This window comes from Rhinolophus sinicus, chromosome 3 (assembly GCF_057876585.1).
Source record: "Rhinolophus sinicus isolate RSI-liver-muscle chromosome 3, RSI-T2T, whole genome shotgun sequence".
NCBI lineage: Eukaryota > Metazoa > Chordata > Mammalia > Chiroptera > Rhinolophidae > Rhinolophus > Rhinolophus sinicus.
This window is the reverse complement of record NC_142503.1, coordinates 102,191,342-102,210,495: the sequence shown is the minus strand read 5'-3', so window position 1 is coordinate 102,210,495 and position 19,154 is coordinate 102,191,342. Positions and strand designations below refer to the sequence as shown.

Sequence of the window (19,154 nt, the reverse complement as noted above, 5' to 3'; positions counted from 1 at the left end):
GAGAAAATATGTAGAAAAATAATATATAAATTGTTAACAAAGATTATCTCCAAGTACGTAAGATTATAAACCGCTTGAATATCTGAACTTTTAACAAACCAGTCAATTTTTTTTTTTTTAAAAGGGAGAAAAAAGAAAGTAGAGAAAGTTAAAGTCTAAATGGAAAGAATCATTTTCTATGCAAGCATTCTATACATTTTCAAAGGATACAGAAATAACAATTCAATTTAAGTCTCAGGTTTTCATTGTCAATTCAGGTAGTTACTTAAGAGGCATGGAAGGAAAGTGCCTTGAAATACATTTTTTTAATTTTCAAAATTCCAAGTTTATTCACGGAATCGGGTATTTTCAAAACTTAAACATACTGACCCTGACACAGGGGCCACACAGATTCTTGTGAATCTGTTGTAATTCATGATCATAGCTTTACTTTAGTGAACACGTTAAAGAGTCTACCAGATTCTAGTGAATTCACTATGGTTCTATCATGAGCAAACGGCATTCAACAACTCGCTAGCACCACAGAAAAGTGGACATCAACACACACGCCAAGGCTTGCGCTCCTGGACGTGCCAGTGGGGGCAGTGAGTACAGTACAGCTACACCGGTGAGTCTGTCAGAAACTGTAAGGTCACAGACACGTCCACATCTCTCCTCTAACTGAGGGTAGGAGCCAAATCACGAGAAAAGTGATTAAAAATCTCCTGGAACAACCCAAGCACAGGTCCCACTCAGGCATCACTACGACCATCAGTCACCAGATTAAAACCAACACCACTTCTGTCTCTATGAACTCTAGGCTGATCACTGACTTTTCTTGAAGAAAGGAAACTGGTGTGAGTCTCTAGCAGCTTCTTTCCTTTCCCTTAACAGCTTGAGGAAGTAGCCCTGGAATACGAGAACCATGCTGTATTTTTGTGAAGCTCTACCAGCATCTTTTGTATTTGGGTAACAAAGGACTTGTTTATAGAACAGCAGTGGATAACAACTTACAGCCCTGCAACATCAGGTTAAGGAGGAAGAGAACTTGCTCCAACTTACAGGAGTTGTGCCGACGACGGAAACTTTTGGACTGGCTCACGGGCTCCACGTGCCTGTCCACGTAGCTCTTGGAGCACTGCTGCTGCTGGGGGGAGATGGCCGCCTCCTGGCTCCTCCCCTCTATCCTCCTAGGGATGCTCTGAGGGGCAGTGCTGGAGGAGGCTGGCTTCCTCACCAACCTGCCCGTGCCATTCTGATTGATGCCCACCTGGTACCCAACACCAGAGGGGCCAAATTCTGTCTGATGAAGATCGCCAAAATGGTTTTCTCCAGGACCTGGGATCTCTAGAATTTTTAATTCCGTAATGTCACCTGCCCTGAAATACACAAAAGAAGCCAAGTGTCAAAACTGTAACAGTAGTAAAAGTGATGAAACTGGAATCAATAGTAACCTGGAATCAGCTATACTTTTGCAGGGCTGCGTTTCAATGAGTTATCAAAGGCAAAAAGTAGGAAAGGTGGTACCACGTTTCCCCGAAAATAAGACCGAGCCGGACAATCAGCTCGGGTCTTATATTAATTTTTGCCCCAAAAGACGCATTTGATCTGATTGTCTGGCTCGGTCTTATTTTCGGGGAAACACGGTAGAGCGCTTAAGGAGAGGCTCAGCCACCAACGTTCAACGGACATAGCACCAGCCCTCAAGGAGCCCTGCTGGCAATGGCACACTATTATTAGCACGTGAGACTCCCAGAATGCAGAATGGCTTTGTCACTCATTCCCTCACTCCTCACTGGTAGGCACAGAGAGAATACTTACTCTGTGATTAAGCCCTGCACGAGGAACGAAAAGCAACACATGCCCACAAAGAACTCATAGTGTGGTCAGCAGAAAAGACCAGGAGACAACGGAAAGTGGTGAACACAGTGACAGAGGTGTGCAGAGGAGACTAGAGAAGCCAGAGGAAACACAGAGGTCATTTGGCAGAGACGGATGAAAACGTGCTTCAAGTCTGGTGGGAGGGACAACAAGAGCTAGCCAAGCAGGAGAGCATCTGCGCCCGGGCTCAGAGATTGCGGAAACATGGCCCATGTGAAGAACTGCAATGCTACGGTGTGACGAACGGGAAGGATGTGTGTGGAAGTCCATCAGGCGGGAGGAAATCAGGGCCCAGTTCATAACCACATGGGATTTTCCTGGTGGCTGCAGGGAAGGTGGAGAAAGCAGAGGCAGGAGCACCAGTTAAGAGACCAGGCAAGAAGAGGGGATGAACAGGGCAAATGCTGACGCAGAGGGAGAAGTGGGGATGGAACCAAGAGACATTTGGAATCCACAGGATCTGGTAACTAACTGAACTAGGGAATCAAAGAAGAATTTCTTCTTATTCTTAAGTTTCCAACTTGGGTGAAAGGTGTCATTGGTCACCTATTAATGGAAGCTCTTGGGAAGAAGAAATCTGCAGGTAACATCGTGAGGCCAGCTTTCAAAATCTTAAATTTAAAATATCTTGTCAGATACCCACCTGGAAATGACCAGTAGACAATTCAAATAAAGTGTCTAGAGTTCAGAAAACGGGTCTAAATTAAAGATTTGGTACATGGCCAGTTTATAAATATTCTCATGGGGATAAATGACATGATATATGCAAATCATTAAGTCTAGTATTTGGCAAGAATTCAATACATGTTTATTATTACTACTAAAAAAAGATTTGGGGTCTCATTAATGTATAAGAAGGTACATGTGAGATTGTCTAGAGAGTACATACTGAGAAAGGAATCAAAGATAGAAAGTTGAGAACACCCATCTTAAGAAGTGAGTAGAAGAAAAGGAACCTGGAAAAAAAAGATACAGAAGTGGAGGAATACTGGAAAGAAAACCCAAAGGGGTGACAGGGAAACTAAAAGAGAGCATTCCAACAGTTTGGGGGCATCTGAATAAGATTATAATTGAGACACTGCCATTGAATTTGGCAATTAGGTCACCTGTAACCTTGGCAAGAGCTGGTTCAGCAAGATGGTAGTTAGAAAAAAGATAACGGCGGAGTAAGGAGGGACTAGAGAAGGAGACCACAAAGGGAACAAAGGCAGACAATTTTGCTCTGAAAAGAACTGTGGGAGTAAAGAGGAGGGAATGACAGTTGCAAATGAACACTGTGTGGGGGGGCATCTGTACTATGGGAGACCTGGGAGGTGAGAATGCGGAGAGGAAAGAGGCGGCATAAATGCTGAAACCAAAGACACAAAATACATGTAGGGTCTCAAGGAAGACAGACCAGAACAGCATACAAAGCATACGTGATAAGGTGAGCCCTCAACACGAAGGGTGTTTCTTCTACTGAGACTTCAGAGGAGGTAAGAAATAAGAACGGCTACACCTACAGAAAGGTTATGTGTGGGTGCTGTTCAGAAAGTCAAGGAAGCTGCGGCCCGAGAGTCTTTTTTTTCTTCTTTTTTTAAACATAAGTCTGTCAAACTAGTGAAAAGAGGGATGTAAAGACAACAACTGAACTTGAGACGTGTTGGCAAACACTAAGAAAAACACATTCCTATAATTAAGGACTTTAGCTACTGGCTACAGTGTGCTTCTGGAGATAAATTATAATACAAATCTACAAAGAGAGATACATTTATGCAGGGGGAAAATCAAGAAGACCTTAGATTAAGAAAGCACAAATAATACAAAACTGAGAAAGAAAATGTGAAACCATAAAAGAAAACAGAAAAGTTATTCTAAATTTGACCCTTTTAAATAACATAATGATGCGTACTTCATAGAGCAAAGTGTTTCACAAACTCTGAATCATTAGCTGAAAGCTAGTTACCACCCAAAGCCTCTGCTCAAACAGCAGCTGGACTATAGATCTAAGGTTGCAGCATCTCCCCTGTGACAAGACTTGACTCAGAAGCAGCCCCATGCGAGAGGACACCGGCAATCGAGTGCAGGTCCCAGCCCCGCAGAGCACCAGAGCGGATGGAAGCATCAGCCAGGACTCACCTGAAGGTTACTTCTGGCACGAGGCACTTCACCCCGTTGTGGAAAGGCCGGGTGAGAGAAATGGTCTGGCTGACCTGGTCCACTGCGGACACTCTGCCCTGATAGACACCCAAGCTGTCCCCACAATTGATGGACACGATACTGCCCAGCCAATCCGCAGCCATGTTTCCGATGCGAGCCCGCCGTGCAGAGAGGAAACCAGGCGGTGTACCTGGAGAAACAGACAAACCTTTAATTCAATTCAGGGAAGAATTACGCCAGGCTCTGTACCAGGTGTTGCTTCATAATACGCATTCTGTCGCATCCTTACTTAATGTAATAAAACAAAAAATAAAACGTTTTCAGTAGGCGTATGCTTATTAATGAAAAGCAATATTATTCAATATAATATATACAAAGATCTTACAATTGCTTTAAAGCACATGTATTGGATAATTATTTACTCAGACATCAAATCACACAAACTGTAACCTGCTTATAACCTACTTTAATATATTTGCCATCAGAATGTTTTCAAAAAGATTATATATATTTATATTATATATGATATATAAAAAACAATATTGGTAACGTCAGAGTAGCTCCTATCAGACTAACCCTCTTGACGATCATGATAAATTCTGGACAAAATTTTTTTTAAAAAGCTGAGTGAAGGCATTGGAGAACACTACACCTAACAACTACAGAATATACTCATATATTCTTTTCAAATCCACGTGGAATACTCACCAACATATGCTGGGCCCTAAACTACTATCAATTCGTTTCAAAGGACGGAAATCAGGCAGAGTATATCCTTTATCCACAACAAAATTCAATTTGAAATTGATAATATTTCAAATATTCCCAAATATTTGGAATTAAACAAGACATTTCTAAAAAAAACCTATGGGTCAAGGAAGAAATCAAAAGGGAAGTTAGAAAATGTTCAAACTCAGTGATAATGAAAATACATCTGATATATGGTGATGGAAAGAGAACTGACGCTGGGTGGTGAACACACAATGTGAGATATAGATGCTGTATTACAGAATTGTACACCTGAAATCTATGTAGCTTTACTAACAATTGTCACCCCAATAAACTTTAATTTAAAGGAAAAAAAAAAAGGAAAAGAAAATACAACATTTGTGGGATGCACTTAAAATAATGCTTAAAGGGAAAATTGTAGCTTTAAATGATTATACAAGTATCTGATTAAGACAAAGGGCTAGCATCTAGAATACCGGGGGTGCCAAAAACATGTATATACATGACTTCTTTCATCTTTTGTTATCGGTATATATTAAGCATTACGATTTTAAAAGTGTTTTCCTGTCTTAAAATGTGCATACATTTCTTTGGCACCCTCTGTATATAAAGAAATCTCAAAACCCAACAACAAATCCCATAAAAAATGGGCTAAAGACATGAAAAGACATTTCAACAAAGACGTACATATGGCACATGAAAGGATGTCCAACATCATTAACTATCAGGGAAATGCAAATTACAACCACAATGAGCTCTCCCTACACACCCACCAGAATGGCTAAAATGAAAAATAGTGACGCCACCAAGTGCTGACAAGAACGTGAGAAAACTGGATTCTCAGACATTGCTGATCGGAATATTAAGTAGTGCAGCCATGCTGGAAAACAATTCGTCAACTTACAAAAAACCTAAACGTGCCATTACTACATGATCTAGCAAATGCACTACTGGTCATTTATCCCAAAGGAAGGATGAAGGGTGACTTAAGTTTACACAAAAACGTGCACATGAATGTTTATTTATATGAAGGTTTACTCCTAATATCCCCAACCCGAAACAACCCAGACCTTCAATGGGTAAATGGTTATTGGGGTACATCCATACCACACAGAAAAAGTGAAAAAAGCCAACCTCAAAAGGTTACCTTCTATATGATTCCACCTGTGTAACACTCTTGAAATGACAAACGATAGAAATGGAGACGAGATTAGTGGTTCCCAGGGGTGGCGGCAGGAGGGAAACAGTACGGCTATAAAAGGGGAACATAAGGGATCCCCGTGGTAATGAAAATGTTCTGTACCTTGACCATACAATGTCAGTATCCTGGCAGTAATACTGCTATAGTTTTGCAAGATGTTACCCCTGGGGAAAACCGGGGAGGGTATATGGAATTTCTTATAAGTGTATATAAATCTACAATTATCTCAAATAAAAAGTTTAATTAAAGAAACCAATGTCTTCTACTGTGTTAACAAAATAAATGAGGAAATCATGTATGATCACACACCAATAAATGCAGAAAGATAATTTGAAAAAATTCAACATCTATTCATAATTTAAAAAAAAAAGAGGGGGTAGCTTCTACAAAACGATGACAGCTAACATCATATTAATGGTGAAATAATGAATCCTTTCCCCCTAAGACTGGGACCAGGCGAGGATGTCCCCTGTCACCACCTCTATCCAACACTATGCTATAGGTCCCAGCCAGTGCAACAAAACGAGAACTGAGAAGCATGAATATTGGAAAGGAAGAAGTCAAACTGTATTTGTAAATGATGCTATTGACTGTGTGTGCAGAAAACCCTAAGGAATGTCCAAAAAATAATCCTACTAGAACTAATAAGTGAACTTAGCAAAGTCACAGGATACATGCTCAACTTAAAATAGACAACTGTATTTTATACAACAGCAACAACTAAAAATGAAAATTTAAAATACTATTTATAATTACTAAAAAACAAAATACTTAAGAATAAATCCAATAAAAAATGTGCAGGATCTGTACAATGAAAACTAGAAAACTATATCTAAATGGATTAAAGAGCTTACTGTTATCAATTCTCCCCAAATTGAACTGTGGATCAAATAACGATAGCAATAAAATTCCCAGCTGGCCTTTTTGGAGACACTGAAAAACTGGTTCTAAAATGTATACGGAAATGCAAAATAGAAAAGCCAAAACAATTATGAAAAAGAAAAGCGAAGTTGCATGTTTTCCACTACCTTATGTCAAGACTTATCACAAAGCATAGAAATCAGTGTGGCATTGGTGCACGGACATTAGATCAAAGGGACAGAGTCAAATCCAGAAACAGACCCCACACACAGTCAACCGACTGCTGTTTCATACGCCAAGGTCAATGGATGGAGAAGTCAAAAGTGCTCTTCAAGAAATGATACGAGCACAACTGGATGTGCGTGAGCAAACATAACCTTCTATTCCTAGCCCATACCAGATACAAAAACATTAATTTGAAATAAACTATCTATACATAAAAGCTAAAACTAAAGCTACCAGGAAAACAAAACAGAGTATCTCAGTGACCTTGGGGTAAAGATTTCTTAGACAAAACACAAATAAGTACTAACCATAAAACAAAAAAATCTGGTAAATTAGAGGTCATCAAAATTACAAAGTTGTGCTCAACAGAAGTCACCATTACAGAACACAAACTGGAAAAGGAGCAAAACAGATGCGGTGAGACCAGCCAAGACAATGGAATGCTGGAATAGGCACAATCAATGGAGACTGAAAAAAGGTAATGGATTCAAAGCCTATATACCGTGTTTCCCCGAAAATAAGACCAGGTCTTACATTAATTTTTGCTCCAAAAGACGCATTAGGGCTTATGTTCAGGGGATGTCATCCTGAAAAATCATGGTAGGGCTTATTTTCCGGTTAGGACTTATTTTCGGGGAAACACAGTCGGTGGTGGTTTGAATTTGGTGATGGTTACAGAAGGGGGGGGCAAATCACCATTAATAAAAGGTAAATGGAACACACATAATCCCACAGTTGTTACACACATGCCATCATGTTGTGTAACAAGAGAAGCCGCTAGCATTTATTACACAGTGTGTTTGGGACACGAGCAAAAACTGTTGGGCACCCTTTCCTTCCATCTCATAACAACACTCTCCCATTTTACAGATGGGGAATTCGCAATCCAGAGATTATATTGGATATTTTACACACTTGTAACCAGAGCATAACGTCAGCTTATTACAAAGGCATATTTTCCATGCACATACTATTCCATATGCATCCCATTGTATCACCGTTTCCTTCTCATTAGACATTTAGATAACTACATTTTTCACAATTGTAGTTAACACAGCAATGATCAACTTCATTTAGTTCTTGTTTTAAATTATTTTCTTAGGATAGAGCCTCCATCAGTCAAAAGGTACAATCACTTTTTTACCAGATTACAATGTGCCACAGCAGAAAACTATTTTTTTTTCGAAACAAATCATTCTCTGGATGGGTTTAAAATAATGATACCATACTAAAATATTTAGGAAGCTATTCCATATAATCTTGCCCCATCCCCAAATCACTCCCCTGGAGGCTACCTCCCAGGCAGCAAAGTACTTCGAGAAGACTTTCAGATTTATGATGGCAGAAAGATGGTCCTTGCCTTCCTCTATTATAATCACCCCAAAACAATGAGAGAGAGAGAGAGAGAGAGAGAGAGAGAGAGAGAGAGAGATAAGCCATAGTCAAGAAAGTATTCTCAATAGAAATAATCTGGTAAAGGACTTATATCCAGAATATGTAAAGTAAGCTTACAAATCAGGAATAAGAAGGAAACAATACATTTTTTAAAGTGGGCAAAAAAAGTTATCTAAATGGCCAATAAACATATGAAAAGATGTCCAACATCATTAATTATCAAGTAAATGCAAACTAAAACATGAGACAACCCAAGTGTCCATGCTGGATGTGGTAAATAAAATGTGATATATATATACACACACACACAACGGAGTATCATTCAATGTTAAAAAGGAAGAAAGTTCTGATATGTTACAACATAGATACACCTTGAAGACATTATGCTAAGTGAAATAAGCCAGACACAAAAGGACAAATTTAGTATAATTCTGCTTACATGAGGTTCCTAGTCAAATTCCCAGAGACAGAAAGTAGAATGGTGGCTGCCAGAGGCTGGGGGAGCAGGCAATGGGGGGTTACTGTTTAGTGGGCAGAGTGTCAGTTTGGTACAATGAAAAAAGTGCTCAAGACGGGTGGTGGTGACGGCTGCACAATGTGTTCTCAATGCCCTGAACTGTACAGCTAAAAATGCTTAAAATGGGGGGTGGGGAGTTTGGCCGTTTAACTCAGTTGGTTGGAGTGCATTAGAGCTGATGGTCCAGCCAGGTCTTATTTTCGGGGACACACGGTAGTAGCCTTACTCACAATAGCCACAAACTGGAGACAAGGAGAAATTATGGTATTAGTTAGATAACAGAACACTACTCAACAATTAAAAGTAATAAATTTATGCTACAACACAGAGGATTCTCAAAAACTGAGTGAAAGAGGTCACACAGATGAGTACACCTTATACGAGTCTATTCATACCATTTCTCCAAGGGGCAAAACTACTTTGTAGTGAGAAAATCAGAAGTGATTGCCTCTAGGGTGGAGAACTGCTTGGGAAGGGGAACAGGGGCTTCTGGTACAATGGAAATGCCCTATGTTTTTACTGACACAATGGTTACACGGATATACACTTTGTCCTAACTCACTGAATTGGGCACTTATCAGCTGTGCATTTTATGGTGCATAAACTATATCTCAAGAAAAAAGGAGGAAAAGAATATGCAGCCAATGTAACATCAGAGAATAGTTAACCATTCCTCCAACATAAGATTAAAAGCCTAGCGAGGTTTTCCACGAAGGATGAAAACTCACACCTAGAATAGTCCCTACCAAAATGTCTGTTAGGCATTTCATAACTGTCCAAAAGAGAATTCTTTATTTCACCAGCCCCACATTCAACACCTTCCAATTTGTTCCTTCCCAAGCCTTTCCCATCTCAGTAAACGGCACCAACATCCACCAAACGTGCTCACGCCCAAAAAAGGCATCCTTGATTCTTTCATTCCATACATTCAATTCATCGGCAAATCCTATTGTCACCAGCTCAAAAATGTGTCCATTTCTCTCCACCTCCACTACCAGCCTCCTAATCCAGACCACCCTTATCTCCTGATTGCAGGAGTCCCCTATCTGGTCTCTCTGCTTCCACTCCTGCCCCCTCCTTCAATTCTTTCTCTACACGGCAACCAGAGCAAAGTGTAAAATGTAAGTCAGTTGTCAGGACCCTGTTGAACAACTGTCCTTAGAGTCACGTCCAGCGTCCGTGACGTGGACTAGAGGCCCTACATGATCCAATTCCCGCTGTCCTCACAGAATTGGATCAGCTTCCTCTCTCACCAGGCCCTTCCCACTGTTCTCCAGACACAATGGCCTCCAGACACAGTAAGAAACTGTTCCTCCAATATATCAAGTTTGTTCTCTCCCCGCAGAACTTCGCACCGGCTAGTCTCAGGACACTCTTTTTCCCCAGCTCGTGAATGGCTAGTTCTAGCTCGTCTCCAGTATCAGCTAAGATGTCCACCATCCAGCCCCGAGGCCTTCCCTGGCTACCCAACCTAAAGTCGCGACTCCCCATCACTCTCCAGCATCCTCACCTTCTCTTATGACCTCAAAATAAATCCACTTATGAATGACCTCGTCTGCGCATGTGTCACCCCTAGGACACGAGCTCCGTGGGGGCAAGGAGTCTTACTGTGTGTCTTGCTCAGTCAGTAAGAGTACCTAGAATGTAAGAGGGACACAATAAATATTTATTCAATCAACGAATGAATTAGACGTAATAAATCTGACAGGAATCAATCACTCAAAATCTAGAGTATCTAAATATTTCTATCTAAACGCCTTGGCTCTTCTTGGAAATGGTTCTAAAAATACAATATCCTTCATGGATACTCAATGCAAAATCCCATGTAAGATAAGAAATCTAACATTGCCCTACACACAGACGGAAGTCAGGAAATAGCAGATGAATATATACATAACATACAATATTAAGTACAAAATGAAACACGGGCTTAGTGTTTTCCATGAAAAACAGAAACAGAACAGCATTTCAAGCTGTTTACAATATTCATTTCAGAAACATATCTACACAAAATATAGAGTCTTAAAAAGCAAAGCTAACAAAAAAGCTTATCAAGGAGCAAAAAAGCACTCCTGTGGTAAAAAGAGTACCTCCCATCAGAAACACAAAAACCTAAAGACAAACTCAGGTGGTTCTCTAGGGATCTAACTGAGCAAGTATCATAAAACTCTCCTGACAGAACAGGAAATAAAAGAAACGATGCATTAGCAGGCTCATTCTTTTATTTTTTTTACATTATAGAAAATTTCAAACATACACAAATGTAGATAGAACAGCATAAGGAACTCTCACACACCCATCATTGAGTTACAATAATTATCAATATAGCTATAAGAATTTAAGAGATCATGTAAATTTCTAATACAACACAATTTCCAAAGACACTGGTGATAGTAAAAGGAACAAGGCTTATTGTCCCTTCCTGATCAGCCGTTGTCTACTTAATGTCACAAAAGTATGAACTTCTTTTCCTGTCATTTCTACCCATCATAATCCTTCTGATGCTTTTATACAGATGCAGAACGAAAAGCTGTACTAAGAATTTTTAAAATACCAGAAATAAATCAGATGTGGAAAGACTTCTACTTCTTTATTCAACATGTATCTTTAAGACACTGATGATTATATTCAAGTTGATATTATGTTAATAACTGAGTAGAATTTTTAATACTTTTAAATGCAGATTGCTAGTTGACAAGTATATATTTTTCTATTTAGTTCTGGCCACTGGTTAGCTCAGTTAGTTAGAGCGAGGTGCTCTTAACAACAAGGTTGCTGGTTCGATCCCCACATGGGCCCCTGTGAGCTGCGCCCTCCACAACTAGATGGAAACAACTACTTGACTTGAAGCTGAGGGGTCCTGGAAAAACTCACTTAAATTAAAAAAAAAAGAAAAAGAAAGAAGTTTTAAAAGTAACCACTCAATATGGAACAAACTTCTCTCTATGTAAAACACATTAATTCATTACTCAAAATACGTCAAATAGGTTTACAGGTATGTTATTTTACTGAGCTTTACTTTATTGTGCTTCACAGATGTTGCATTTTTCACAAATAAGACCCTCCATCAGCAAAAAGATTACAACGTGCTTTATTGCAATAGTCACTTTATTGCAATATTCACTTTATTTCAGTCATCTGGAACCCAACCCACAGTATCTCCAAGGCCTGCCTATGTTCTATAAAGAAAACTCCTTTATTAACTGAAAACAATAAATCTAACACACGTGGAGTGCCACCATTTGGGTTCCTAATCAGACGAACACACTAAGGAAGGGGAGTCACTGATTGCAGGACTAACCCTTCAAGTCAAAGGAAGAGCCACAGCTGAAGTGCGAGCTACAGGGGACCAATCTTCGATGCCTTTTATTTTCTGCTTTTCTATCAAGGTATAACATAGATAATAAGTCTACATGTTTTAAATGTACAGCTCAATAAATTTTTATATATTAATTCACCCACATAACCACCACCCAAATCAGTATTTCAAACATTCCAGAAGGTTCAATTGTGTGTCCACAAAAGTAGCCATTATTCTGACATGTATCGTGAAAGATTAGCACAGCCTGTTTTTGGACTTTATACAAACGAAATCATAAAAGTTCTCCTTTAGTGTTTGGCTTCTTTTGCTCAGTGTTCCATCTGTGAGATTCATCCTTGTAGTGATAGTTCATTCTTTTTCCTAGCTATGCAGTATTCTATTATGTAACTGTATCTCAATGGATTTATCCATTCTACTGCCAATAGACAGCTGGGTTATTTCCAGTTTAGAGGCTATTATGAATAAAGAATTAAACGCTTTCATAACACCTTTGTAGTGGACAAATGTACCCATTTATGCTGGGCAGAGTATTTAGAAGATCACACAGTAGACATGGAACTACTGTTTCCCCGAAAGTAAGACCTAACCAGAAAATAAGCCCTAGCATGACTTTTCAGGATGACATCCCCTGAACATAAGCCCTAATGAGTCTTTTGGAGCAAAAGTTAATATAAGACCTGGTCTTGTTTTCGGGGAAGCACAGTATTTTGCTCAAATGCTGATCTATCAGGATTTCCAGCTACCAAATGTCACAAAGTGTGAGACTTGATTATATCATTTCCCTTGTAAGAACTCTTTAAATAACAAAATCAGGTAGCCCTAAACTGTGTTCCACACGTTATATACAACCGTGGCAGTTGCCAAAATTATCTGTGAATAAACAACTTGCAATTACAGACCTACTGACGTCCCCCTCAACTGCCACAACAGACAACTCAATAGCATTCAGATCCAAGGAGTAAATCCTTGGTCTAAGGACAATTCTAATCAATAGCTGTGGATGAGTGATTGGTTACGAATTTCTGTAAAAAAAACTAGCTATTTTTCTACGCTTTTACCTGAAAAGGTGTTTGTAGAATCAAAATCTTGGGAATGGCAGAGATCTTAAATGAAAACATCTAGTACAATCCTACTGCTAAGTCTGTAATTCCATAAAAGGCAGCATCGTGAAGAGCATGGACTTCTGAAGCCAGACATCCCAGGCTCAGGTTCACTTCCGGACTTCACTGAGCAGCACTACGACCTGGGCAGATGACCCAAATCTGTCTCAACTGTCTCAACTACAAAATGGGATTATACCAATTAGACCACCACCTCACAGAACCGCTGTGAAGATTAAACGACATAATCTATGGTCTCTACCATATAGCAAATTTTATTTCAAACGTCACCTTTTAGCAGAAAGAATACTGGCCACATTGGGGACTTGAGTTATTGCCCTAGAAAATCATACTGTGAGAGCCACCTCCCTTCTCACCCAAATACAACTACAAAAATGCCCGAGTTACCTCTTACAACATCTTGGAAATGAAGTACCAATCTTCAAACTAGGATACACATATCCCCAGGGGTGCACAAGATATGCAAGCAAGCAAATCAATTTCTATATTACTCTTTCATAATAAACCTGATTTGCCTAAATAATTGGATTATCAATAAAATATTTTCAACCATAAAATTTATTACTTCGGGACAGGGGTCAGAAAACTACAGCCCATGAGCCAAATCTGGCTCATTTCCGATAAAGTTTTATGGGAACACAACCACGCTCAGCTGTTTGCTTGTTGTCTGTGGTTGTTTTCACACTACAACGAAAGAGCTGAGTGAGTAGTTATGACAGATTACGTGCCCCACAAAGCCTACCATCTGGCCCCAAACAGAAAAAGTTTGCTGACTCCTGCTTTAGGATAAAATTCTGTGGGAAAAATAAAATGGATATAAGTTCAAAAAGAAAAAGGAAAAATATGAACTGGACAATTCCCAGAATGATACAAATTACCAAAATTACCAAGAAGTAATAGAAAATGTGGATAGACCTGTATCAAGTAAAGAAATTGAATTAGTAATTAAAGAAAAGCCACAAAGAAAAGCCCAGGTCCAGCGGAGTTCATTGGTAAATTCTCTCAAACATATAGAAAGGAATAATTAACAATCCTACACAAACTCTTTCAGAAAATATAAAAGGAAGGAACATTTCCCAACTCATGAGGGTAGTACAGTTGACCCTTGAACAATGCAGAAGTTTGGGGCACCAACTCCTATGCAGTCAAAAATCCGAGTGTAACTTTTCACTCCCAAAAAGCTTAACACTGTCCCTTGGTATCCACAGGGAATTGATCCAAGACATGGCCACACCCACGCAGATACCAAAATCCACAGATGCTCAAGTCCCTTATATAAAATGGCATGAAACAATGCACACAGCAGACCCTCCACATCTGTGAATTCCCAACTGTGAATTAAAAATACTGTTTTTGATCTACTGTTGATGGAATCCATGGATGCGAATCCCAGAGGTACAGAGAGCTGACTGTATATTGAAAAAAATCTGCATATACGTAGACCCAAACAGCTCAAATCCATAGTGTTCAAGGGCCAACTGCATTACTCTGATACTAAGGCCAGACATTCTAAGAAAACTTCAAATCACTATCCCTCATGAACATAGACATAAAAATTCTTAACAAAATATTAGCAAATTGAATTCAGCAACATATAGAAAGTATTATACATCATGACTAAATGGTGGGGTTCATTACAGAAGCAAAAGATTGGCTTAATATGTGAAAATCAAGTAATGTTAATACACATTTATACATAGCTTAAAGGGGTTATTTTTATATAAGAAAGGCTATTTGTATATTTTTAAAACATAAAATTACTATATTTAGATAACTTTGTATTTATTTTTAAAAAGTCAATATTTACAATGTCAGAAATTACACCCTAAACTTTTAAAAATTAAATGTTTAAACTATTTAAATTTATGATGAAAAATTTCAGATGCCAACTTAAAAGTGTGTAAGAGAGACATAAATTTCCCAGTATTTTGGACACTCTCAAGCAAAAATGTGTTAAGACTACACTGACCCCAAATATGCCTGAAATGACAAGGGGAAAAGAATTACTCATGCCAAAGGAATGTCACCATATCTTCAGACAGCCAATAATAAATTCTTTTTAAAACTGACAAATTCCAACTCCTTTTAACTACTACCTCCAAATTATTTACTCTTACAGAGTACCCAGACCTAAACCTAATATTCCAGGTGTGAGCCAACCAGTTCCGGGGTCAAGTGATGTACCCCCCTCATTCTAGACCTTCCATTCTCCTAATGCAACCAGCGACTGCAGGCCCCACCAGTTCTCCCAGTCTAACCACACCCCTGAATCAGATGACTGAGACTCCACTTCTTTTTATTACATGAGCCCCTCCTAAGTCCCATCTCTACATTAACTGGTATAACTGAATTTTTTGGATCCAAGTGAAATTCCTCACGTTTATATAACCTTTCCATTTCATTAAATTGCACTGGGAAAATCTTGAGATTAACCAGATGATACTTTCTCTCTTCTCTTCATTAAGACAACACATTTGATAAGCACATCTTCCAGCTAAAACTTCAAAAACATACTGTGTATAAACAAAGTGACAGTGTCTCAATTCAGATCAAGAGAATCCCAGCTGTAAGTGGGATCAAACTGCTCCAGACACAGATACTCAAAGTTATGACTCCATCTAATTTTACCACAATCTGGCAAATTCCTCCATCTCATTCACAGGGCCATCATAAAAGACTTAACAAATGCCTTGTTAAAACTAATATACTATCACTATGGATACTACATTCCTTTGGGCCACCATTTGCATGTCCTGCCCTGTTGTTCTGGCTGAATTTATAACTCGAGTAACTGCTACTCTGGCTGAGAACAGAAAAATGACACATTTTCCACTTTGCATTAATTGCAGAATCTTAGAAATGAATCACAAGGACTTAAACATTTTCTAGTCCAGTGTTTTTCAAATTACAGGTCTTTAGCCACTAGGCCCATTTCAGGCCCATTAGTAGTCAATGTAAGTGAGTTGCAATCAACTTTTTTTTCTTTTAATGAAATGACGTCAGAAGGCATCATATGTAGCAAGGCTAAATTTTTGTGGTGTGTGTGTGTATACACTGTGCATGCAGGGGGCATTCTGAGTCATGATGTAGTTAGTATGTACCTAACTGGGTCATAATTCAAAAAAGTTTCTAAAATTTTTTTTAACAGGCCTTTATTGGGGAACAGTGTGTATTTCCAGGACTTTATTGGGGAACAGCGTTTTTCCCAGGACCCATCAGCTCCAAGTCAAGTTTGTTGTCCTTTCAATCTTAGTTGTGGAGGACACAGCTCAGCTCCAAGTCTAGTCACCATTGTTCAATCTTAGTTACAGAGGGCACAGCCCACCATCCCTTGCAGGAATCCAACCGGCAACCCTGTGGTTGAGAGCACAAGCTCCAACAAACTGAGCCACCTGTCCACCCCTCAAGAAAGTTTGAGAGAAACTGTGCTAGTCCCACAGCCCTACTCCCACAAGGAAGCGCCATCAAAAAATTCTTAGTAATCAAAAAGTTACATTATTTATAACCATCTTCACTTCATACAAAGAAAGCAACAAACAGCAATTTTGTGCTCAGTACACCTAGTCTGTTATTCATTTAAAAAAAAAAAAAAAGACTAGACTCCATCTGAGGTTTCCAGTTGAAATAGGGACTTGCTCAGAGACAGTCACTTAGGCTTTGATGGGATGAAAACCAATATCGACAGACAGCAGAATGAAATTACCTTAGTCTGAGGCCAGGGAAGAAAACAAAAAACATTCTGGGTCTCCAGTTCCGCATGTTAACATGGAAGAGGATCCTAGCTCCAGAATTGGGAGATTTATTGAAAACCAACTGGCCAAGGAGGCAAGCACTATGCCTCCCACACACCAAAACCCGTTCCCCACGTCAACAAGTCAATTACTGACAAATGCAATCAATCTCACACAAAGCGCACTGATGAGCAGCTCAGACACCATCGCCAGGCAAGACTCAAGAGGCCGACCCCAGGATTCAGCAGAAGCTGGGCCCGGGCAGGTATCAGGAATTTCTCAGCCACCCTGCCCTTTCAGACCCCAGTTCACCTGGGTCCGCAAGCTTTCAGTCATGGATGTGGCGCTCGCACTCTTCCCTGCCACTCTACCCTACTGCGGAAAGGGAGACTGAGGCACGGACATCCACACGGCCAACCAAGAGCCTAGGCCGCCGCTGCCCCCACCTCACCCAACTCCCAGACTGTCTGGAACCCCGCGGTCCTCTGCTCCCCCCTCAAACCACACCCCCAGGCAGCCCCTAGTTCCTGGCCCCTGCGTGCCCCATGTGGCCCCACCTCGTGCCCGCCTCCATAAAGGTCTCCCAGGCCTGGAACCCCGAAACCTAAAAGCAAACTCGCCTGGCAACCCCGGAAGCCCCCTCTCAGGAGCGCCCACAAACCAGCCGCCGCCCCTCGCTCCCACCTCCACGCCGCGGGGCCCGCGCCTCCTCGGCACACCAAGCCGAGCCGACCAGCCGCGCCACGAAACCCGGAGACGGAGGGGGGACTCCACGCCCACCCCACAGCCGGGGCCGCCACTGCCGCCGGAAGCGCCCCGCGTCTGCACGCCACCGTCCTGAGGTCACTTCCGGCGCGACGCCTTGGAAACCTCCGGGTACGCCGTTGGGGGGCGGGGCGCCCGGGAAATTTGAGAGCTTGAGAGCGGGTCCGTGGCCTTCCAGACCCACGCCAGCCCTTTTCCCTGTGCTTTCTACTTATAGCGGCTGGACTCCTGGTTACAGTTGGTGTCCCGCCGCCCTCCCCGGTCCAGATGCCCCGGGGACTCCGCTCTTTCTTGCATTCTTTTTTTTTTTTTTAAGATTGTATTGGGGAAGGGGAACAGGACTTTATTGGGGAACAGTGTGTACTTCCAGGACTTTTTTCCAAGTCAACTTGTTGTCCTTTCAGTCTTAGTTGTGGAGGGCGCAGCTCAGCTCCAGGTACTGTTACCGTTTCTAGTTGCAGGGGGCACAGCCCACCATCCCTTGTGGGACTCGAGGACTTGAACCGGCAACCTTGTGGTTGAGAGGACGCGCTCCAACCAACTGAGCCATCCAGGAGCTCAGCGGCAGCTCACCTCAAGGTGCCATGTTCAATCTTAGATGCAGGGGGCAGAGCCCACCATCCCTTGCGGGACTCGAGGGATTGAACCAGCAACCTTGTGGTTGAGAGCCCACTGGCCCATGTGGGAATCGAACCGGCAGCCTTCAGAGTTAGGAGCATGGAGCTCCAACCGCGTCAGCCACGGGGCGGCCCCTCTTTCTTGCATTCTTGATGACAAGCTTCGGCTTTCACTCCCCGCTTTGCTCCGATCTCTGAGCAAGAGCAGAAGACTGGGGGGAGCGGGGCTGGTGACAGCGACCCAGTCCTTGATCAGTGGCAGCTGTGGGATGCTATAAGTAGGCTCTCCTGACGGATTATAGGAAACAAGAAATTCCCTTCGTGGCTGATCTTCAGTTTATCAGCTTATGTTCATTTGGGGGTTGTCAGCCAGTCTGTGCTTGACCACTCCCGTCACCCGCCCCCAAGTACTTTGTACACGCCAAAGTGCCACTTTTCCCGTGGCATTTTAGTTTTGGAAGTCTTGATTTTGAAAAAAGCAGGCATTTAGGGCTATGACTGAATGTAATGAGGAATGTTAGAGTTTAAAGTTTACGAGGTCATCGTGAAGCCTGACACCTAGTTTGGGAACCACTGGTTGGACAGGGAGCAAAGAGTAGGGCAGCGATCCAAACCTGACTTTTCAAAATCAGTTGATGAACTTTATAAAATTTCCACTTTCCAGGGACTCT

The 19,154-nt window shown here is 41.1% G+C and overlaps 1 protein-coding gene across 2 annotated transcripts in view; it reads right to left on the bottom strand.

Annotated features, from left to right (window-relative positions):
• The window catches only part of EDC3 (enhancer of mRNA decapping 3), a 49,612-nt gene extending 31,679 nt beyond the window's left edge, over nt 1-17,933 (bottom strand). The window contains exons 1-4 of one of the 2 annotated variants that reach the window (XM_019751002.3): nt 17,786-17,925; nt 10,438-10,564; nt 3,979-4,189; nt 1,042-1,358 (exon numbers count right to left, since the gene is read on the bottom strand). In XM_019751002.3, the coding sequence (XP_019606561.2) occupies nt 1,042-1,358; nt 3,979-4,142 (481 nt within the window). In that variant the 5' untranslated portion in view covers nt 4,143-4,189; nt 10,438-10,564; nt 17,786-17,925. Of the gene's footprint in view, nt 1-1,041; nt 1,359-3,978; nt 4,190-10,437; nt 10,565-17,785 lie in introns of both variants that reach the window. The other variant, XM_019751003.3, reaches the window with a different exon arrangement.
• Nucleotides 17,934-19,154: the final 1,221 nt, after the last annotated feature.